Here is a 22,725-nt window from a genome sequence, read left to right on the forward strand (position 1 = left end):
TTCAGCCTTGCTGCTCCTCACAGGTCCAAAACCCGCTCTTCTTTCTACTGAACGGACTTTGTTCCTGCTGTTCGCTCTGCCTGGAATGCCTCCTCACCCTCTTTTGGTCTAATTAACACCTGCTCATCCTTCGATCTCTACCTGGATGAAGAATGGATGTCTCGGGGAAGTTGCTGCAGAATCGGTCATGGCCCCTGTTTCACAGGCCTTTCCCTTTGAAGCCTTTTTTGTGGGTTCAAGCTCGCATTTCTTCACTCGATCATCTCCTCAATGACATCCTCAGATCTGTACTCTGCTAGCATAACTTGGTTGGGGACCACAGGGCTTTTTACCTGTCGTGTGTCACCACTGAGCTCATGTTGGACATGCGGATGACAAGAGGTGAAGGACACCTGGGCTGTCCGTGTGGAAAGGGAGCAGTCTTGTGTGGTAGTTAAGAAAGACTCTAGAACCAGATTGCATGGAGGCAAAACCTGGTCCTGCCATCTACTAGCTGGGCACCTTGAGCAGGTTACTCGCCCTCTCTGTGCTTCGTTTCTTCATCTGTGGAATGGAGCAGGTAGCCTACCGCCTGCCTCCTGGAATGGCTGTGGGGGTGAGTGAGTGAAGCTGTGCGTGGCCCTGGTGGGACCGGGGCTGGCAGAGCAAGCACTTGTCACTGTTATCTGCTTGTTGGTAGCTGCCAGGGAGCCAGGTGTCTCCCAGGGCTGGAATCAGTGTATAAATTGGTGACGCTTGCTCCTTGGAAGAAAAGCTATGACCAATCTAGACAGCATATTAAAAAGCAGAGACATGACTTTGCCAACAAAGGTCCGTCTGGTCAAGGCTATGGTTTTTCCAGCGGTCATGTGTGGATGTGAGAGTTGGCCTATAAAGAAAGCTGAGCGCTAAAGAATTGATGCTTTTGAACTGTGGTGTTGGAGAAGACTCTTGAGAGTCCCTTGGATTGCAAGGAGATCCAACCAGTCCATCCTGAAGGAAATCAGTCCTGGGTGTTCATTGGAAGGACTGATGCTAAAGCTGAAACTCCAATACTCTGGCCACCTGATGCAAAGAGCTGACTCATTTGAAAAGACCCTGATGCTGGGAAAGATTGAAGGCAGGAGGAGAGGGGGACGACAGAGAATGAGATGGTTGGATGGCATCAGCAGCTCAATGGACATGAGTTTGACTAGGCTCCAGGAGCTGGTGATGGACAGGAGGCCTGGCATGCTGCAGTCCATGGGGTCACAAATGTCGCACACGACTGAGTGACTGACAGAACTGAACATACCTAAAGAAGTAATGATTTTTTTTCAATTAAAATTAGTTTAAAAACTAATAGAAGTCTTCCGTGGTGGCTCAGTGGTAAATAATCCACCTGCCAATGCAGAAGACATGGATTCGATCCCTGGTCCAGGAAGATCCCACGTGGCACGGACCAGCTCAGCCCGTGCACCGCAACTGTTGATTCTGTGCTTTAGAGCCCGTGAGCTGCAACTGCTGGAGCCTGCACTCCCCAGTGCTGCTGCTCCACGAGGGAGGTCACCGTGATGAGAAGCCTTGCACCACCCCTAGAGAGTAGCCTCGACTCTCTGTAACGAGGAAAGCCTGCAGAGCAGCAAAGCCCTAGCACAACCAGAATAAGTGATGTTTAAAGAGAAGAGTCAGCAGAGTAATGTCCAGCAGTGACGCAGAAAGTGAAAAGCCAGGCAAAACTAGACGTGTGTCCACACAGAGATACTGAATCTGGGTTTAGTCACCAGAAGGGACTTCTTTGTTGCAGGCAGGGCTGGTTTGGTTAGCTCACAACTCCCAGAATGACATTTCTCTCCATGACTCTTCATTTCCCTTTATCTTAGGGTCATGCTCACATTGCCGCTTTCTGATGCCTAATTCAGCTTCCTGGGTTCTTCTTCTTCTTTTTTTTTTTTTTTTTTTGGCCACACGGCATGTGGAATACTAGTTCCCCGGCCAAGAATTGGACCCTCACCCTTGCAGTGAAAGTGCTGTACCTTACCATGGGACCACGAGGGGAGTCCCTAAACCGACTTGTAAAAAAATGAATGAAAGGACCACCTCGATGGAGACCTGGCCTGAGGGTGAAGCTGTGCTCTGCCGTCATTGAACACTAGCTGGCCAGCAGGCTTCAGTGGATGTACACGCAGCCAGCCGTGGACTTGAGACAAATGCCAATAATGGGAGAGGAACTGGCCGCTCAGGACCAGCACTCCCTTTGTATTTCAGTCTTCCTGTTCTCTTGGTTGAGAGCCTCTGCTTGCTTAATGCCTCTGATGACTCCTCTTGCCCGTGGGCGACCTGGCTCGTGGTGGTCTGCGCTGCCCTCCCTCGCCATCCCAGCCTCCCGCTGCTCGCTCGCTCACATGTGCCCGGTGCTGCGGCGGATGGGCCTTCCTCTGTTCCGCCTCAGTGCTTTTGCACATGTTGTTCCTTCAGCTGGGCCTCTTGTCTGCCTGGCGATCAGCCTGTTAGATGCAGCCAATCCCTCATGGAGGGGCCTCCCCAAATGCACCCGCTCTCCTCCCCACCAATCAGAGGAGACTCTCCTTCTGTTATTCTCCGTGTATAACCTCAGGCGTGGCTCCGTCAGTATCTGTTTACGTGTCTATCCTCACTCCCCGAGTATGAAATTCTCTCAGTCTGAAGCTGCTTGTAGTTCATCTTCGTATCCCAGAGCTGGGCAGAGTGCGAAGAACACAGCCGGCACTTGGGGTCTGTCTGGTGAGCCATGTTTTTGTCCAATGACCACCTTTCTCTCTGGACTCTTGGATAAAGCCCGCCCGGCACACGTCATCACTATCTCTTCGCTTTGCAGTGTTCTCCCGGGCGAGAGCACTTCTTCTGACATGGGGGCATGGAATAAGACCTCCATCTGGAACTGCCATTCTAGAGTCTGAAGCCAACAGTGCTGCAGCCTTGAGGGATGGCATGCCTTCTGCACAGCCCAGCCCATGGTGCTAGAACCTCTTCTCCCTTGGGCAATGCTGGAAGAGTACTAACAGGCTGTCTTTCTCCATCCTCCTCCCTGTGACTAGGAAAAACCTCCCAGTACCTCAGGCCGGATTATCCGAGTGGTTTTCTACATGTCAGTCACCTTCTGGTCCTGCCTTACCCAGTAGTGATCCTGGTTAGATTGGGGGGCCCCCACTCTGCCCCCTTGCAGCAGCACCGGCTGTTTTTGGTTTTTTAAATATTTATTTATTTGACTGAGCCAGGTCTTAGTTGGGGCATGTGGGCTCTTGAATTGCAGCATGTGGGATCTAGTTCCCTGACCAGGGATCAAACCCGGGCCCCCTGCATTGGGAGCATGGAGTCTTAGCCGCTGGCCCACCAGGGAAGTCCCTGTTTTTGTTTTTGTCAGCCCTTGTGCTTTGTTTTGTTAACTTGTTTCAGTTCCAGAGGTGGCCTATTCATGAGATGACCCTCTATTCTGGAGTCACCTTTCCCCACTGTACCTTGAGCAACACTGCAGTGTCACTGAGGACGAGAGAGGGGCAGCTACTGTGGGTTCCAGATGAGTAAGAACAGTGGCAGGAGAGGCGCGTCCCCAATGAGCCGAGACTCCGCAGGGTGTCAGCCACCAAGCCTTCCTTTACTCGTCCAGAATAAGAAGATGACCAGACTGCCGGTAGCCGTTTCCTCCTTTGTAGCAGGGGATGCTAGTGATCTGTCCTGCCTGCCTCTCGGGTTTTGTGTGAGGATAGGATGGAATCACAGGGAAGAGCACACAGGAGAGAGGAAAGCTGTGCCTTCAGTCTGTGTCGGAAACACTGGGGCTTACGCAGAATGCAGTTCTTGGGCTGGCTCCCAGCAGTTCTTACTACATCGGCCTGGGGTGGGCTCAGGAAGCTTCATTTTTAACAAGCTGCCCAGGGGCGTCTCATGCTGCTGTTCTTTTAACCATGGTTTCAGAAACACCGCTATAAATCAAAGAACAAGTATAAAATAGTTATTCGAGGCAACTTTAGTGCCTTGGCCCTGGAATCCAAAGTCTTGGGTTAAATCCCAGCTCTGCCCATTCCTAAACCCGTGACCTTGAATGACCTTCTCTTTGAGCTTCAGTTCTTCATAAGTACAAAGGAGACGATACTCTTTCTCCTGGAATCCAAAGTCTTGGGTTAAATCCCAGCTCTCCCTATTCTCAGACCTGTGACCTTGAATGACCTTCTCTTTGAATTTCAGTATTTTGTCTGTAAAATGGAGCTGTTACACCCCAACCTCACAGGATTATGAGAATTAAAATGTTATGTGAGCAAGGCAACCTCAGTAAAGGGCTCATGGAATTCGGTCAGTGTTTTACAGAAAGGGAGCCAAGTGTCCGCTACTTCTGGAACGTGGTGTCGTGTTAACAAACGTAGGGCGAAAGACAGTCCTTGGCACCGAGCTTAATCAGATGGCACAGAAATCTGAATAGAGCCTTAGATGTAGAGTCCAGCCCCTTGACTCGGAAGGGAGGATGGAAAGCCCAAGGTATACAAGGGTACCCAGTCACGTGAAATGTGTTTAGATGGAAAAATTATTCCTCAATACACTGAAGAAAGAAAGGCGGGGGTGGGGGGACCTTATGGGTGTAGGAACAAAACTGCTGTTAGTAACTTTTGAGAAACTGTGCAGAATGGGGTAATCCCCCCGGGTGTAATTGCTTGTTACTGTATAATTGTTAATACCTGATGTGTTCCAGGCATTGGAGATCTAATCGTGAATAAGAATGGAGATGGCTAACTGGCCTGGTTTTCAGAAATGAAGAAAAATAGAGATCCTGGAAAAAGTACTCATAATCTTTTTGACTTGACTCCTTCACAGAGTCCTGATGGGATTTTGTGGATGAATTCCAGTGAGGTTCCGTGGAATTTTGCAGATGATGGAATAGGTGGGCAGTGAACACTTAGGACAGGGGCTTCAGCAGCCGTGGATCCATCGTGACTCGTTAGACCTGACTTCATGTTCTCGTTGGGTCCTCTTGAATTCTACAAGGCATTGGATAAAATCTTTTGTGACATCCTAACAGTGCGAATGTGGGCAGGAAACCTGGAGAAATCGGAGGCAGAAGTTCAGGGTACCCAGCACTTTGGGGCCCTGTGTTGTTGCAGAGCCCGGATTTCTGAATACTTCACTTGGGCTCCTGTTGAGGAAAGGCCTTAGGACTGGAGGTCGGCAGACCCGGCTTTTAATCTCAGCCCTGAGCTTCCCACAGTAACTCGAATGGGTTGCCAACATCTGTTGGTTTCCCTTGCCTTGTCTGTGCTGTACATACTCTTTTAGAGGTTGTTGCAGGGACTGACCTGGATGATGAGCTTGAAAGCTCTCTGTAAATGGAATACACTTTATAAACCTTAGTTTTCATCAGCAGTCTAGAAGTTGCTCATAACAGGGTTCCTGAACCATTTACTAGGTGTCTGTGAACATCGGGTGTGGACCTCACATATTCAATCTGGAGGTAGGCAGATACAGGCTCCGAATCCCTCTTGTATGTGATGTGCTTGAGGACGCATCAGGGAATCCCCTTCCCGAGAAGATAGAGTGCTTTGCGGGAGGTGGGCCTGGAGAAGGAAGGAGACAGCTGCCAGCGGGGGCAGAGGAGGCTGCAGAGGGAGCTAAGGGAACAAGGGCTTGGGGACTACCCAGGGAGAGCCTGCACGGCTGGGTCAGGAGGTGGAGCGGAGGAGGTGGCCAGAGCCGTGACCCCAGGAGCGAAGCTGCAGAGACAGCCTGGGGACCCCCCGTGCAGGGCGCCCAGGCAGGCTTAGCTTTGGACAGGAGCGCTAGGAAAAGTGTGTGAGGTGTTTGCTCTAAACTGTGGGACTTCTTTTTGTTTTTGTCCATTTATCATTTTAAAAACCAGCACTTAGGAGCTTCCCTGGTGGTCCAGTGGTTAAGAATTTGCCTTGTAATGCAGGGGACACCGTTTCCATCCCTGGTCTGGGAAGATTGTACATGCCACATGGCAACTAAGCCTGTGCACCACAGTTACTGAGCGCATGTGCCCTAGAGCCCATGCTCTGCAACAAGAGAAGGCGGCGCACCACAACCAGAGGGTGGTCCTGCTAGTGACAGCTAGAGAAAACCCGTGCACAGCAGCAAGGACCCAGCACAGCCCAAAAAAGCAGCACTTAGGGATTTCCCTGGTGGCCCAGTGGCTAAGACTGTTCTCTCCCAATGCAGGGGGCCCGGGTTTGATCCCTAGTGAGGGAACTAGAGCCCTCATGCTGCAAGTAAGACCTGGAGCAGACCAAAAAAACAAAACAAAACAAAAATATATATATATATATGCGCAGCACTTAAGTGTAAGAAAAAAATGTAAGCAGTATCAAAAAGGTAGAAAATGAATGCTGTTTCATCTGTGCTGCTTGTTTCATTACCCTAGAGAGAAACCGATTAGCCATGCGGTAGAATCCAGCACGATCGCTACGGATTATGTATGCAGACTTTTGAAACAGTGGGATCAGTCTGCACATTCTCTGCGACGCCTGGATTTTTCATATGACGCCTCATCCGGGACAGTTTCTGTTTCAGGACTAGGGTCTCCCTCATTGTTTTTAACGGCTGCATAGTATTCTGTCACATGGATGTGCGATTGGATTTAGCCCAGTCCTGCTGATAGACACGTGCATTGTTCCTCATCTTTTAGTATTAAACCATGCTGTGAACACGTGTCTCGGCACATCTGTAGGAATATTTCTCTGGGCAAAATTTCTAGCAGTAGAATTGCTGGGACTCACCTTCCTGAGAGCTGACTGCTGCTGTAGTGTGGAAAATGAGCTGGAGTAGAAGGGGAGCAGAGGCAGGGAGAACGGCCAGCAGATGGGGTGACGCTGCTCCCCGGCTAAGGTCCCTGAGTACCCGTCCCTGGTCAGAGTCCTCCCGGCCAGTAGAGGGCCCCACAGGGACAGAGTTCCTCAGGCGTCAGGCTGTCTGCCCAGAGCTGCCTCCGAGAAGAGGCTGGGGTGATTCATTCATTCATAGTGTTACTTGGGGCCGCCGGCCTGGAGGGCTGTCCCCTCCAGCCTCTCACCAGCCACCTTGAAGCCCCGCTCCTCAGCTGATGCCAAGGAGCCGGTCGGCTGGGCTCCCTGCCAGGCTTCCAGCTTGTGAAACGTGCAGATTAATGCCTCTCCTGCCACCTTCCCCCGCTGCCACGCCAGCCCAGGGATTCCAGCACTGCCTCTGGCAGCATCTGCGTCTTGTGCCAGCTGCTCTGGTACCTAGAAGAGTGGCCTCCCACTCAGAACCAATATCCAGGGGCAGGGCATGGAAGTACCGCCTCCACTGTGACCTTTCACCTCCTGTTTTGAGGGGTTCAGGCCCTTCGAAGTTGGCCCCGAGGAGCCACACTTGGGTCTGAGCGGCCAGCGGCTTCTCACATCTGGTAGTCCCCCATCTTTCGTGGTTTCTCTGGAGGTCTGGATTTATGGGTGTCAAGCGGACTCTACCTGGGAGGGGCCTGGGAGGCGGCTGCACCTCTTCCTGGGGGAGGTCCTCACATTAGCTCCCCACACACCCACCCACCCACCGAGTCCTTTGTGAGGGAGCAGGGGGATGGAGAGAGCCTGCAGCCTCGCTCGCATTCCTAGACACCGACTCACTGCGCCCGCGCCGCTGGAACAGCAGAGCCGTGTGAAATGTCAAGAGGAGTTATGCTCGCGGGCTCCCTGGCCCTGTCTCGCTGTGGCTCGCATTTTCTGCCACCCGCACTCTGTTCATCAGATGGAAATCAGAAGGTGCAATTAGAAGATAATTTGCTAGTTCCAGACTTAATTTGGGGCCCCCTCCTTGCCTGATCGAATTACAGGGGAACATAATAGATTTTTGGTGAGAAGTGGTTGGCTGGAAAAAAGAGAGCTCCCCGCTTTCCAGCTGGGCGGGCCTTTCGGTATCCCGCGTGCCGTCCCCCCTCTGTTCTGTGTGCCCCCCTCCTCTCTGGCTCTTGTGTGGCCCCCAGGCTGGAATCCTGATCCTCCCAGGGACAGCTCAAGAGGTCTAAACTCAGATTGAGACCCAGGGGAAACAGGGAGCCCTCTGCAACTTCACAGGGCTGAAAAACATGGAAGCTGGCCGTTTTTTACAGACATCACCGAGACCAAGACAGAGGCAGCGACTTGCTGAAGGCCACAGAGCGAGCCTGTAGCGGTAGTAACAATGGTCTTAATGATACTAGCAGCTAACATTTATCAACCCTTAATGTGTTCCAGACTCTGTGCCAAGGGCTTACGTGCAGGGCCTTGTCGCATTCAAACCCAGACAGTCTGGCTGCAGTCCCAGGCCAGGCTCCAGCATAGCAGCAGTAGAGCCCAGGATCGACAGCCCAGGTTCGAATCCTGCCTGCACCTCTCACACGTGCAGCTGGTTGACCTCAGGCATGGGGGTCTATACTCTGTGTACCTCGGTTCCTTCCACCATAAAAAGCGGGGAGTCACAGGACTGTCAGCTGGCGTGGTTTAAGTCCATTCATGTGTGTAAGGCGCTGCGCAGGGCTTGGGCAGGGTGCGCGCTGGTCCAGTGCTCACTGCCCGCGGCCGCCTCGGGAGCTGGAGTGTGGGGCCCGTGTGGTAGGACACAGGCGTGGCTGCCGTCTGCACGAATGCAGGAAGTGGTCTTCAGTATTAGAGGCAGGTACAGTGTGGTTGAGGGAGCTGCCTGCGGGGCAGAAGCCAGCAGACTAGCCCACTGCCTCTTTTTGTACAGCCTTTTGATTTTCATTTTTTATCTTTTTTTTTTCCAAAAATATATTTATTTATTCGACTGCGTCGGGTCTTCTTGCAGCATGCGGGCTTTCTCTAGTTGTGGTTGCCCTGCGACATGTGGGTTCTTAGTCCCCTGGCCAGGGAGCAAACCCACGTCCTTGGCATTGGAAGGCAGATTCCTAACCACTGGACCACCGGGGCAGTCCCTTCACATTCTTAAACAGAGGAAAGCAAAAGAGTATTTTGTGGCACGTGAAAACAGCACAAAATTCAAACTTCTGTATCCATAAGTAAAGCATTATGGGAACATAGCAACATCTGTTCGTTTGTTTTATATATATAGGCCACTGTCGTGCTGCAGTGACAAAATCCGCATCCATTTTAGGCCTCCACAGCTTAAAATGTTTGCTCTCTGGCCCTTTACAGAAAAGTGTCCCAACTCCGGCTCTTACTGGATTTGAAACCCAGCTCCCTCACTCAGCAGCTGTTTGTCTTCAGGCTAGTGACACAACGCTTAGGAACCTCGGTTTCATCATCTGTTAAATGGGGGTGATAACATCTACCCCACGTATTGGCCATTTAAATATGACAGATAAGTGATAATGCAGGGCCTGGAACATCCTAAGTGCTCCATAAGTGGTAGCTTATAACAGGGTGCAGACACCCTGTCTTATCACTTGCGTCCTTATCCCCGTGCCCCATCAGTAGAGGAATGGGAAGCGGCCCCCCGAGCTCCCAGCCTCCACCTTCGCCACGGGCTTTCCTGTTGCTGGGACAGGGTGACTTACATGGAGAGGAGCGTGGGAGAAAGCAGGCGTCGCTCCCTCAAGTCCAGCAGTGGGGTCTGGACGTGCCCCCATTTTCCTTAGGCAGAGGGTGAGGGACTCTCGATGGTGGGCCCTGGTTTAGCCAGTCCCCTCTCCAGACACCTGGCTCATCGTCCCCACAGGCACCCTGGGCCTTGCCCTCCATCGTGCCCTGGTTTTCAGTGTGAGAAGCCTGGTTTCCGTGGACACCGGGGAAGAAGCACCACTGCCTGCTGAGGCCGATGGGTGGCATTCCGGGAATGAGTGAATGAGAGGGCACAAGTGACCCGGACTCCAGTCCTGTGCTCCTCCTGTGTGCAGAAGGGTTTTGCGGGAGATGTTTTACTTTGAAGAGGCAGAATGAAGCTCGGCTGCTGAGACCTCCAGCTCTAGAGTCACATGAGCCTGCATTTAAATACCAGCCCTGCTGCCGACTAGTTATTTGGCCATGGGTAAGTGACCTAATCTCTGTACCTCGCTTCCCTTGTTTCCACTGAGGAGACAGCTCCCATGTCAGAGAAATAAAACAGCATCACACGGCGCTTGTCACAGGAGACACGGCAGGCAACATAACGCTCTGGGCCTTGTTTCCTCATCTGTGGTGCAGCTCTGCCCAGAAGTGGAGTGCCCGGCCAGGCAGAGGGAAGGAATGAATGGGGATCCTCGTGCCAGCACCGAGTAGATGCCAGCCCGGAGCCGAGAGCCCAGAGGGCAGCTCCCAGGCCCTGGGTCTCTGGACGGGCCTCTGCGGCCTAGGGCACCCCCCTTTAGGGGGTGTGGCTTGGCCTGGAGCCGGTCTCCTGGGCTTTTCTTCACCTCCGAGCAGAGTTCCCATCCTTTGGGCAGCTCTTAAGGCCGGGGACACTTGGGGCAGCTGTGCCCACCCCGTCTCCTGCGCTGCCCTTCCTGAGGCTCAGGGATGGACACCCAGCCAGTCCTGGTTATTGTCTGCGGCGCCAGCCTGCAGCCTCTCTCCCGCTCGGCTCCACCCCTTGCCTGCAAGGTCTGTTTCCTAATAGCTGCTCCAACCACACACCTCGTTCCGCGCGGAGCCCCTCCCCTTCCTCCCTCCCTCCCCCGGCAGGGGTGGGGCTGCCGCGGAAGGCTAACTTGACAGCAGCGCCTCTTTCTTGGCGAGTCACCGGCCCCTGCCTGAGAATGCCTGAGTGCGTGTAGCCTCTGCAGAGAGGTGCTTCTCCTGAGTCCCGAGGGGCCGCCCAGCCTCGGAGAACCGGGGAGCAGCGTCCCAGCCATGAGCCCCTGCGGGACTTCGCTGGGGGGCAAGGGGCTCAGCGCGCTCACGCCCCTCCGGCCGCCCCGGAGGGAGAGGTGAGCTGGGCAGCCAGTGCTGCCGGAGCCCCAGGCCTGTCATGGTGGCCGCCCGCAGGCCGGAGGCCCTCCCCGACGGGTTTGCAGCTGAGCTTGTGTCTTGTGTGACTGGCGTGGGAAGAAGATGGGGAGTTACTTGTCCGTCCAGGCTTACTTCACCTCCAGAGACCCCTTCCGGTGAGTCGCTCTTCCCATCTCCTCTTTGGGCCCCGGTCCTGAGGGGAGCACCGAGGCCGCTCTCCTCTGCCTCTCGGGTTTTTCTTGTCCTCATCGTGCGTCTGTCAGGCAGAAGCCAGTGGAAGCCACTTCCCCACGGAACCAGGTCCCCCCACCCCAGGTGCTGGGAAGGGAGGGGTGGGGCGGTTGGGCCGCAGCCGCCAGGGAGCTTGGCCTCCCGGGGCTTCCCAGACGCACCTGGACGAGCCTCCGAGAGGTGCAAGGTGCTACCGAGCTGGCCTGCTCCCCGTGCTGCTTCTTCCGGGGGGGAGCGCAGGAGGGGCTGTTCTTCCAGCTCTCCACGTCTCACCTGTGGGCTGTGCCGCCTGCCCGGGAATTTGTCCCAACAAGCAGGATGGGCAGGTTTTGCCAAACAGCATGGAAGCCGGCGAGGCTGGGTGTGGGCAGCCCGGTACACAGTAAGCTCTCTCATTACATGCGTTTGTTCTCTTAATAGCAGGCGCCTTGGCCTCTGGCCTCTAAGGGCTCCTGCGTTCCCTGTGAGTAGGGTTGCCTGGCAAAGGCCTGGGCACGTGAGACCTGGGGCAGCTGGCTTTGGAGGGTCCGGAGCTGGGGGGCCAGCCCCCATGCCTGCCAGGTCCCCAGGCCCGAGCTTCTGCGGGGCTTCTCACAGGGAGATGTGGAAACTTCCGGTCTACCTCCGACCTGCCTTTCTCTGCTGTCTGCCCCACCCCACCTCCCAACAGAAACTCCCCAGGGGGTTCTGGCCTCTGGGTCCCTCCTGGCTGGAGCCATTCCTGGCTGGGGTGGAGCTTGTTTTCATTCTTTGGGAGCAGCCTGTTCTGAGGTCTGCCTCCCCCTCACCAGTGGTCCTGGTCAGCTTCTCCTTCTGGCGTCCCCAGCCCGGCCCCTTGCCCAGACCGCGCTGCGGGGATCAGAGTCTCAGAGTCGGGTGGCCGTGGCCTGGGCAGAAAAGCAGAGCACCACGTGGCTTCTCAGAATCACCGGACCCTGGCCGAGTGGTGGGAAACTCCAGGGTCTGAGGGGGCGGGATAAAACTGGTCCTCAGGGCTGCCTCTTCCAGACATCCTGCCTGGCACTTCATCCTGCAGCCTCTTGACAGCCTCAAGACCTTTGGTGTCCCCATTTTACAGATGTGGTAGCTGCTTTCAGCAGAGTTAACTTGCGGGGTCTCTCTGGGCAGCCTCCTGTGTCTGCATCGGTTTGTTTTCTCGTCCTCAGGAGGCTGCACCTCCCCCTGCATGTATCTCCCCCAGGACCATTCTCGGGTTTGCTTTCCTCTCGCAGAGGAGAGAGCGAGCAAGCAGGGAAAGGCTTCCCCATAATTTTCCTGGCACATGGCGGGGACAGCAGAGAACCTCCTCTGCAGGGCCATCGGGGATGGGGATTGATCTTGAGTTGTACCATGTGGAATCAAGATGCCAAGTGTTTGAACCAGCCACTAGTTTAAGCCAGGGCCTCATTAATCCCTCTTACTGTTAATCCTGGATCGGCAGCCTGGGGGTGGGGTGGCTCCCTTAGAAGCCAGGAATGTGTGTCCCTTTTAATCTCTGGGGTACGAGGCAGCCTCTCAGGAGCTCAAGCAGATAATGGACAGTCAGCATGGACCCGTGAGGACCCGGCCACCGCGCCACCCAGGTCTGCCCGTGCTTTGTCTTGCTCTGCACCAGCCCCTCCGGGCAACCTGACAGCCCTCCCCTCAACTCTGTTTGCCCAGCTGGAGTCAGGGGGGACTGACTGGCCGGCCACAGACCCTCTCCCCTCCCCCTAGATGGGAGGCCACATTCCTGAAGCCACTTCTGAAAAGCTAGCCAGCATGGGGCTCTGTGCCCCGCCTCCCCACCCAGGGACCACCCAGACCCTCTCCTCTCCCAGGTGGCAGTCCAGTCAGCCACCAGTGTCACTGCCCGGCCAGAAAGCTGCTTCTGCCCTCGCCCCCTCCTTTACTGCAGGATGTCCTCAAGGGCTGCCCTCTGACCAGGTGCCTGACCCTACCCTGGGCCTCAGTTTCCTCCCCTGCGGAGCATAGGGACTGGATTTCCTGGGCTCCTCAACACGACCCTTGCCAGATTCTGTGGAAGAAATTAAGTCCTTGACCCCAGGCCTTGAGCACAGAGTTCTGGGTCTGCAGCTTCAAGGAGAGTGACGCAACCAGATTCCATGGGGACATGATCAGGCGTGACAGCTCGCCGGGGAGGGAAGTGGGAGCCTGGGATGAAGAATGCGATTTCTGTGCCCCAGGCGCCCTTGCCCGGCAGGCAGGCAGGCAGGCATCGTCTCCCTCTGCCCGTGCACCAGGCTTGGGGGCTGAGACAGAGTCATGAGCGTCCTCGCGAGTAAGAAAACCCCTCCAATCGGAATTTACAGAAGAGGAAAATTAAGGTGGGACTTTGTCTGACATCATTAAAGGATTTTTCTTTTTACAGCTTTCCCCTTAATTCCTGACATCAGTTTCGTGAGTTTGGTTTACACATTGTCTCTTGAAGAAAACAAGTGCATCTTTGTATTCTAAAGCAACCCTTGTTCAAAGGGAGAAACTCTTCTTAACCCTGCCCACCTTCACAGTCACATTTGGCAGCTGCCTTAGGTCCCCTGGGACTCTCTCTCTCCTCTGAAAAATGAAGGACTCAGATCAGGTGAATGGTTCCCAGCTCTGCAACCCACGTGGCTCCTCAGACACACAAGCCCTCTTCCATTAGCTGGAGCAGCACGGCACAGATTACTTGAAACCACAGGCTTTCTGGCTTCTGGTTGGAACCGAGTCAGCACACTCTGGCAACACTTATTTCTTGCTGATCAGAGGCTCATTATGTGTTTGGTTAATTTTTTCAAACAGGATAACAACCTATTTATTCCATAATAATTACAGCTTAATTGACAGCCTGTTTCAGTCTGCGGGGTCTACAGGAAGGAGGGGTGATAAGGGGTCTGGGGTGGAAGAAGGCTGAGCTCTGACGGACTGGAGTCTCTGGGCCGCTGCTCTATCTGCCCCCAACCCCTTCGGGCCCAGAGGAGGTGTGGCAGCCCCAGTCGTGACACTCAGGCCAGAGCAGAGAGATCTGCCAGGTGCCCCGTCCACCCCAGTCAGTGCTCAGAGGCAGAGGCTGGAAGAAGCTTCTCCCACTCTGCTTTCTGCTCAGTCAGAGGCTAAGGATGAGCAGCCTACCAGGCCCTCAAGCAGGACGTGGGAGGGCTTGTTCTTTAACTGTGTAAATCCGCGGTAACAATGGCTGTTCTGGCGCTCTCACCACCTAAGGTGGAAAATTTACCTGTAAACATTTGGTCTGAAGAATTTTCATGTGACTGAGGGCTGGGCCTCTGTCTTATCTCACTTGGCTTCTCTCAGCACCTTGCTTGTTCCATCTTGCACACCCTCCATGAACAGTAACTGTTTCCTAATTGGTCAGAATTGATTATAATCAATTGATTTCTAACTGGCTAGATAAATAATTCATTTGAGGACCTTCCCTGTTTCCAGAAATCTGTTTGGTTCTGGGCCAAGAAAAAGGTCCCTGTTGCTCGGGCCCAGGGAGGGAGGGCTCTGTCTCCTTTGACCCTGGTGTTCTCCAATTGGAGAGGGAGGCGGGGAGATGAGCACTTTCTGGGCCAGGCTCACGCTGGGTGTCTGTACGTGGTTTAACTCTCATCATCACCAGTATGCAAATGAGGACACTGAGGCTCAGGGTCATGAAGTAACCGGCTTCAGGTGACTCAGATAGTGAGTGGCAAAGATGGAATGTGGACCCAGGTCTTAAGTTATTTATGAAACTTTAATTTGATCATTATGTTTTAACCAGTATGTTCCCTGCTAACTCCAAAGGCTTTTGCTTGGATCTGAGCCTTCCACTGAACCGACCATCAGGGTTTGGTCCACTCTAGCTGCCCAGGCTCTCCATAGCGCTCCGGGAAAGTTCTGGAGGTTGTTAAAGCCGGTGGCTAGAGAGTCTCTGCTCCGTTCATTGCTCTGGAGAGTGTGTTGACTGATGCCTTGGCCCTGGGGTCTGGCTCCACCGCCAGCCCCACCACCTCCAAGCTTGATGCCCTGGGCCTGTAGCCAGGGCACATGCTAACTTTCACTTGAAACTTCGGAAAACTGAAGGCTGGGAAGGACTTTGGGGAGAAGGTATTGTGGCCATGGCCCCTGAGGACCGAGGTGGGATTCTGCTCAGTCACACCTTACATTCCCAGAGTGCGTTTTGGACCCTTTTAATAGGGGCAGAGTCTGCCGGGGGCCAGCCTCCCATGGACTCAGCGGAGGAGGAGAGTCATTGTGCCACTTAACGTTGGATCCTTTGGCTTCAGTAGAAGCACCAGCAGGTGTTGACACTCAAAGGGACGTGCGCTCTCAGGGCTCCAGCCTCTGTGTCTTCACAGACGCGAGCCCCAAGGCCCAGCTTAGTGGATGTGCTGCGCCATGAGGCGCAGGCCCACATCGGTGCAGATTCCGGCTCCATCTTGTCTGTTCCAGGTGACTTCGCAGAAGTGACTTGACTCTGCTTTTCAGTCTCCTAGTCTGTGAAACAGGGCTAATCCTATCACCCTGCAGGGTGCGGTCAGGGTTAGAGTTCATGTAAGTTAGGTGTCTCCTCGAAACAGGTCACCGTGGCTGCTGTGAACATTTAAGCAAGTCTGCCCCAGCAATGTCCCCGGAGGCCCAGAACCTCTTGTGTCCTGTGTAAAGCAGCCTGGGGGCCCACAGCCCGGCCTCCTGTCAGGCGTTCAGCTTCCTGCTCTTCAGAGACGCCTGTGGTGGCCGGCCCTGCCTGAGCAGCGGGCTGTGCCCTGTAGAGGCATTCCTTGACGCAGATGTGTGCATGGTGGTGTCACGCTCCGGCCAGGTCTTCTTCCCGGGAGGCCGGCACGTCTGGCTCCTGCGTGCCTGCACTCGCCCCTCTCCCCGGCCCCCTCCCGGGCCTGGCCTGGGCTCCTTGTAAGATACTGGCAGTGGAGAGGAGGACGTGTTTGGTGCTCCCATGCCCTGCAGCGCGCATACCATGGCAGGGGTGTAACAGGGCCCCGGCCAGCGGTTGGTGCAGGTTCGTCGGCAGCAGCTCTCCTCCACCTCAGACAGGAGAGGGACAGGCGGGGCCCCGGGACTGGGAGCCACGGAACCCCAGTGCTCCCACCTGCTCCGCTGGTGCTCGCCACGCCCACAGTGTCCACTCTGGAAATGTTTGCTGAGGGCTTACTCCGAAGGCCCTTTGCACAGTGCTGAGTCTCGCAGAGGTGAGTGGGACGCTGTTCCTCTCCTCAGGGAAGGAAGAAGGCAGGTACCCAGATGCTTTACATCAGAAGGTGGGAGAATGAAGGCCTGCCCCTGGTGCCGGCCCCTGTGCCGGGCACGTCACCACCGCCCAGCACTGAGTTCTGTCCTCACTGCCTGCCTGAAAATAGGTGATGTTGCCACTGCAGAAATGAGGAGCCGAGCAGCTGGCCCGAGATCACCCAGGGGTGGGGCGGGGGGAGGTGCGTGGTGCTGAGATTGGAGCCTTGGAGCATCCAGGGGGAAGTCTAATCCCCTCAGTCTACAGGTGGGGGCACTGAGCCCAGAGAGGGAGAGGGGCTTGTCCAGAGACATGTGGTTCCTAAGAACCTGAACCTGGTGTCTCCTCCCAGCTCAGAGCGCATGTAAAAGTGTGCCTTTTACGCTGAGAGGAGCTGGAGTTGCGTGCCCAGAACAGGGGTCTTCCCCTCCACCTCCTGTAACTTGTGGTCTGCACTGAGCCGTCCTGGGTACTTCACATCCATACTCATCTACCTGAAATTCAACAGCCAAAGGACAAGTGAGAAATGCCAAGGGTGGGTGGCTGATGGCGGACGCTCCATCTCAGCCTCTCCCCTTGCCATGCTAATCAAGTTTCGTTTAGATTTTCTCTTCCTCCACTCGTTATAAGCTCTTGGAAGTGGAGGAGGGGACCCTGTATAATCTATCTTTTCTATCTGCAGCACCTACCAAGTTACTCTAAGAACACACTTGCTTTGCCCTTCACAGTTTGCAGAAGACTTTGCTCTTTATTAACTTACTTGTCCATAGTGGCTCTTTGTAGATGCTATGGGTCACATTCTGTCAGTGAGAAAAAGCTAGTAAGAGAAGTTGTCCAAAAACCACCCAGCTAATGGCAGTAAGTGGCCAATAACAGGAGCTTCCATTATCATCATCACTCAATAGCAGTGGACACTACAGCATTCTTAGCGTGCTAGGCCTTTTATATAAGCTCTTATTTTAAAAAATATTTTTGGCTCTGCCACACAGCTTGTGGGACCCTAGTTCCCCAAGCAGAGATCGAACCTTTGTCCCATACAGTGGAAGCACTGGACTGCCAGGGAGGTCCCAAACTGTCTAGTTTAAAACGTATTATTTTATTTTCACAGTAGTCTATCTTACAGATAAGGAAGCTGGGTCAGAGAAGTGAAATAACTTGCCCAAGATGACATAACTAGTAAGCGGCAGGTCAGGATTTAAACCAAGAACGGTTCCACCCTTCCCCTCAGAAAGCACGGAGAGTGTGGGTGCCGCGAGGCCTCGATGACAAGAGCAGAGTCTGCTAACTAGGCAGAGGGAGGTGGGACAGGCTCACCCGGCCGAGGGGCTCTTAGCTCTGAGTGCCAGGGTCAGACGCGAGGATGAGCGCGTGTGTAGGCGTGACCCCAGAACACCCCCAGCCTGAGCAAGTGTGGAGCTTCACAGCCCAGTGACGGGGGGAGAAAGGAGCTCTGGGCTCACACACACGTTAAACCGTGCTGATGGAGGTTTTCTTCCCCTCATTATTTTATCTTGAAAGATTTCAGATCTATAGAAGAGTGGAAAGACTAGTTGAAAGAACACTCATGTATCCTTCACCTAGGATGCATCACTTGTCACAGTTAAGCCACTTCACATGTCTGTATACACACAGACACAGAGTTTTATCTTTTACTTATTTACAAGTAAATTGCAAGTAAAAGGAAATCAGTCCTGGGTGTTCATTGGAAGGACCCATGTTGAAGCTGAAACTCCAATACTTTGGCCACCTGATGCGAAGAGCTGACTCATTTGAAAAGACCCTGATGCTGGGATTGAGGGCAGGAGGAGAAGGGGACAACAGAGGATGAGATAGTTGGATGGCATCACTGACTTGATGGACATGAGTTTGGGTGGACTCTGGGAGTTGGTGATGGACAGGGAGGCCTGGCATGATGCGATTCATGGGGTCACAAAGAGTCAGACACGACTGAGTGACTGAACTGAATGGACTCTCCTTATTAGTTTACTATTTTTCTTCTATAAACTCTTCTATATAGGCAAAGTATCATTATCGCATCTAAAAAATTAACAGTAATTTTGCATTATAATCTCATGTATAGGCGAAATTCAGATTTCCTCAGTTCCAAACATGTCAGTCTTGTCTGTTTTCATTTTCAATCCAGAATCAAATCCAAGGTTTAGGTGTTGTATTTGGGGGTTTCTGTGTCTCTGGGCTTTTCTAATCCCTGTGCCTTAACTTTTTTAAAAGAGAAAAGACCAGTTGTCGTATAGAATGGCCTCCGCCTTCTGGACTTGCCTGATTGTTTCTATGTACTTGACCTGTTTCCTCAAGGACGCTCGCAGGTAATGCTGTCGGAGATGGGTAGGTTATGAAGAGTGGAGATCACTGAGCTTCTTTGGTTCATTGAGGTATCGGTCTTGACCAGAAGTTCTCAACTGGTGCATGAATGGGCTTCAGTCCTATGACATGTACCCCATACCTAAATTAGGTGCACATATCCCTCATATGTGTATTTTTGGGGGAGAGGCTTCTTACTCAGTCACTAAGTCATGTCCAGCTCTTTGCAACCCCATGGAGTGCAGCACATCAGGCTTCCCTGCCTTCCACTGTCTCCCAGAGTTTGCTCATTGAATCTGTGATGCCATCCAACCATCTCATCCTCTCTGTCACCCCCTTCTCCTCCTGCCCTCAATCTTCCCCAGCATGAAAGTCTTTTCCAGTGAGTTGGCTCTTTGCATCAGGTGGCCAAAGTATTGGAGCTTCAGCTTCAGGATGAGTCCTCCTAGTGAATATTCAAGGTTGATTTCCTTTAGGATTGACCAGTTTGATCTCTCTGCAGTCCAAGGGACTCTGAAGAGTCTTCCCCAGCATCACAATTCAAAAGCCAAGAGGTTTCTTGGCTCTTATCAAATTATCAAATTCTCCAAGGACTTCAAGACGCAGAAAGGTTTAGGTTTCTGTTCTTGCCTTGCTTTTCAGGTGTTCTGAATGCCAGGATTCCCTCACCAACTGGTACTATGAGAAAGATGGGAAGCTGTACTGCCACAAGGACTACTGGGGGAAGTTTGGGGAGTTCTGCCACGGATGCTCTCTGCTGATGACGGGGCCCGTCATGGTGAGTGCATTGCTCCATCTCTGCCCCCTCCGTCGTCAGAGTTCATTGGCAGTGCCTCCGGTTCCCTGTAGCCATCCACCTTCTGTCTTCCCGTCAGCTGAGGCCTCTCCCTTTATTTATCCAGTCACTTAACAGATAATTTTTAGGACCTATTAGGTGCCAGATATGATCCATCTCTCAGAGACTTAACAGTCCAGTGTTGGGAGGGCTGGGCAGGCAAGGAGGGGAGACGGTGAGATGGGATGGGGCCGTAAAGGGGAGCGTGAGCCTCCCTCCTGGGGATGATGACTTCTGGGGGCCTGTGCCCATGGCTGAGACCAAGAGTTTTTTTCTTACAATCTCAGAAATGACAGGGAGGGACTTCCCTGCTGGTCCAGTGGTTAGGACTCATCGCTCTTACTGCCAAGGGCCTGGATTCTGTCCCTAGTTGGAGAACTAAGATTCTGCAGGTCACACAGTGTTGACAAACAAAAAGAAATGACAGAGAGGCACCAATCCAGCCCTTTCTCTGGAAGCTCTGGGAAGGGGAGGGCAAAGGTCAGTGATGACTGGGCAGGGATGGTCTGTAGATCCCTGATGGGAGGCCCCTCACCCATGCCGCCCTCCACTCCGGCAACAGCGACAACTCATTTCCTCCCCGCGTCTGCCCACCTTTCTCGCCACCTGCCCACAGGTGGCCGGGGAGTACAAGTACCACCCAGAGTGCTTCGCCTGCATGAGCTGCAAGGTGATCATCGAGGATGGGGACGCATACGCCCTGGTGCAGCACGCCACCCTCTACTGGTAAGATGGTGGCCCCTGTCCCTCCTTCCCGACAAGGGTGGCTGAGCGGGAGGGGAAGCGGCAGTGTGGATCAGGCAGGAGGACTGCTGGGGTCTCAGTGCACTGATTATATTGCTGTCACAGCGGTGGCTCTTGACCAGCTCTGAAAGCTGTGAGCAAGATAATGAACGTCTCTGCCCTCTGTCCGTACCTACTGGGAGAGTAAGCATACTGCCCTGCAGGCCTCCCGGAGGGAGACGATGGCTGGGAGGGGACTCTCGGAGGGGGAGCCCAGGATGTTAAAGGCAAAGGCCCCTTAGAACTCACTCAGCCCAGCTGCCTCGGTCGACAAAAAAAGTCAGGCTGAGGCCCAGATCTTACCTTGAGTCAGAGGCAGAGAACCCAGGCTGCTCATTGTGAGCGACCAGCTGGGATCAGGCAGGGCAGTGAACATGGGGCCATGCGCTCCGCCGCTGGAAGGCTCCTTGTTGCTGGGGGCTTCCAGGTGGGGCTCCAGGATCTAAGCCCCCTTTCTGCTCCTCCCCGCAGTGGGAAGTGCCACAACGAGGTGGTGCTGGCACCCATGTTTGAGAGGCTGTCCACGGAATCCGTCCAGGACCAGCTGCCCTACTCTGTCACACACATCTCCATGCCGGCCACCACCGAAGGCAGGCGGGGCTTCTCCGTGTCTGTGGAGAGTGCCTGCTCCAATTACGCCACCACTGTGCAAGTGAGAGAGTGAGTGCCTGGGGTGGGGATTCTGGAGCGGAGCACACAGCAGGCCTCGGAGCCCCCATTCACATTGCGTCTCTTCTCCTGGGCTCAGTGTGCTGTCGCCACGCCTGGGCCCTGGCACTGACTGCCCTCACCCGCCACCGCGGCCGCTTCCCGCCAGATACTAACACCAGAACCGCTCACCTTTCACGGGTCAAGTTTCACATCATGTTTGCTCTTTGAAATTATCTGGCTTGGTTATGTCTGTTTATCACCTGTCCCCTCACGGGTTCCCTGTGGAACTTAGTCCAGTTCATTGCTGCACACCCAGGGCCTGGAGCAGTGCCTGGCACATAGTGGGTGCACATGGATTGTTGTTCCATTGGTTGAGTGAGTGAATGGAGGAAGGAGGAGAAAGAGGTAGAGACTCCATGCTGTGTCCAGGCCGGTGACCGGATGGGGAAAGGGTCTGTCCATCTAATACCAGTCGTGAGGCACTGTGGCTCCCAGCCCTGTAGACGGTGATCATGTGCTTACTGTGTGCCAGGTGCTGGGTGCTCACAGCAGAGGGGGATCCTGGCGCTGGGAAGTCAGAGGGAGGTGAGGTCTGCTCTAAGCCTGGAGCTGTGTTCAGGACAGAAGTGGGGGTCTGTGGCTGTGTCTGGTATAGATTGGGTGGTTGGGAGTAGCCAGAAGGGGCCTGTTAAGTCACAGAGAGCCTAGATCATGAGGACCCAATGGGTCTTGAGGGATTTAAGCAGCAAGGTGACACGACCAGGTCAGCGTTTTAGAAGCATCGCTGCTGTGGAAGTGGGACAGGAGAGGGGCAGGCCTAGAGGTGTAGAGACCAGGTAGGAGGCTGATGCGTGGAGCAAGAGACGGGTGTTGGTAACCATGATGATGGAGCCTTCTTCAGGACATGAGGATTGGGGGGCTGCGAGGAAACTCCCGAAGCAGGGAGTGCCATCTAGGTTTCTGGCTTAGGCCTCTGGGTGATGGGATAGGACCTCTCCCTGAGTGGCCTGGGCCTTGGGGCCCAGGTGAGGCCCAGGGCCTGGTGAGCCCTCCCTGCACGAGTGAAATGGGCCAGGCTGTCTTTAAAGAGGCCTCTGCCCCGCCTCCTCTCTTGTCCGGCCCAGGGTCAACCGGATGCACATCAGTCCTGACAACCGCAATGCCATCCACCCCGGGGACCGCATCCTGGAGATCAACGGGGCCCCCGTGCGCACGCTCCGCGTGGAGGAGGTACCAGGTGTCCTGTGGTGGGGAGGGGGCGGACCGTGAGCAGACCCTCTTTGTCTGGCCACTGAGCCTGTGAGCACTGGTGACCCCCTCTGTCAGCCTGGCTTGTTCCCAGGGCAGCAGGGATGGCTGGCCATGTTGGGGAGTACCAGGCTGTGGGCAGAGGGCACAGTGTGGCCAGCGGCCGCCGGAGGCCACAGCAGGCTCTGGTCCTCTGGCCTGACTGTGGGTGGCCCACGATGGGACGCCCTGCAGGCCCCGCCTCACACCGCTCCCGGCCGCAGGTGGAGGACGCCATTAGCCAGACGAGCCAGACACTGCAGCTCCTGATCGAACACGACCCCGTCTCCCAGCGCCTGGACCAGCTGCGGCTGGATGCACGGCTCTCTCCCTGCACGCAGAATGACAGACACGCGCACACCCTCAGCCCCCTGGACACCAAGGAGAACCTGGAGGGGACGCTGAGGAGACGCTCCCTGAGGTGCCCCGTCCCTCCCTGGCTCTGTGCTGCCCCACGCCCAGCCCTCAGACAAGTGGAGCTGGCTCTCTGAGGCCAGCAGAGTTAGGAAGGGAGCCAGCTGGCCAGGGGCAGGCAAGGAGGATTGTGCTGACCCAGCGCCCCCCGAGGATAA

The 22,725-nt window shown here is 54.5% G+C and overlaps 1 protein-coding gene across 4 annotated transcripts in view; it reads left to right on the forward strand.

Annotated features, from left to right (window-relative positions):
* Nucleotides 1–22,725, forward strand: part of LIMK2 (LIM domain kinase 2) — a 52,074-nt gene that overhangs the window by 19,529 nt on the left and 9,820 nt on the right. For 2 of the 4 annotated variants that reach the window (XM_027956811.2, XM_042234861.1), the window contains exons 3-7: nt 19,240–19,375; nt 20,049–20,158; nt 20,687–20,875; nt 21,991–22,096; nt 22,378–22,574. In XM_027956811.2, the coding sequence (XP_027812612.1) occupies nt 19,240–19,375; nt 20,049–20,158; nt 20,687–20,875; nt 21,991–22,096; nt 22,378–22,574 (738 nt within the window). Of the gene's footprint in view, nt 1–9,630; nt 9,940–10,039; nt 10,994–19,239; nt 19,376–20,048; nt 20,159–20,686; nt 20,876–21,990; nt 22,097–22,377; nt 22,575–22,725 lie in introns of all 4 variants that reach the window. The other 2 variants (XM_060401325.1, XM_060401326.1) reach the window with 2 other exon arrangements.

This window comes from Ovis aries, chromosome 17 (assembly GCF_016772045.2).
Source record: "Ovis aries strain OAR_USU_Benz2616 breed Rambouillet chromosome 17, ARS-UI_Ramb_v3.0, whole genome shotgun sequence".
Classification (NCBI taxonomy): domain Eukaryota; kingdom Metazoa; phylum Chordata; class Mammalia; order Artiodactyla; family Bovidae; genus Ovis; species Ovis aries.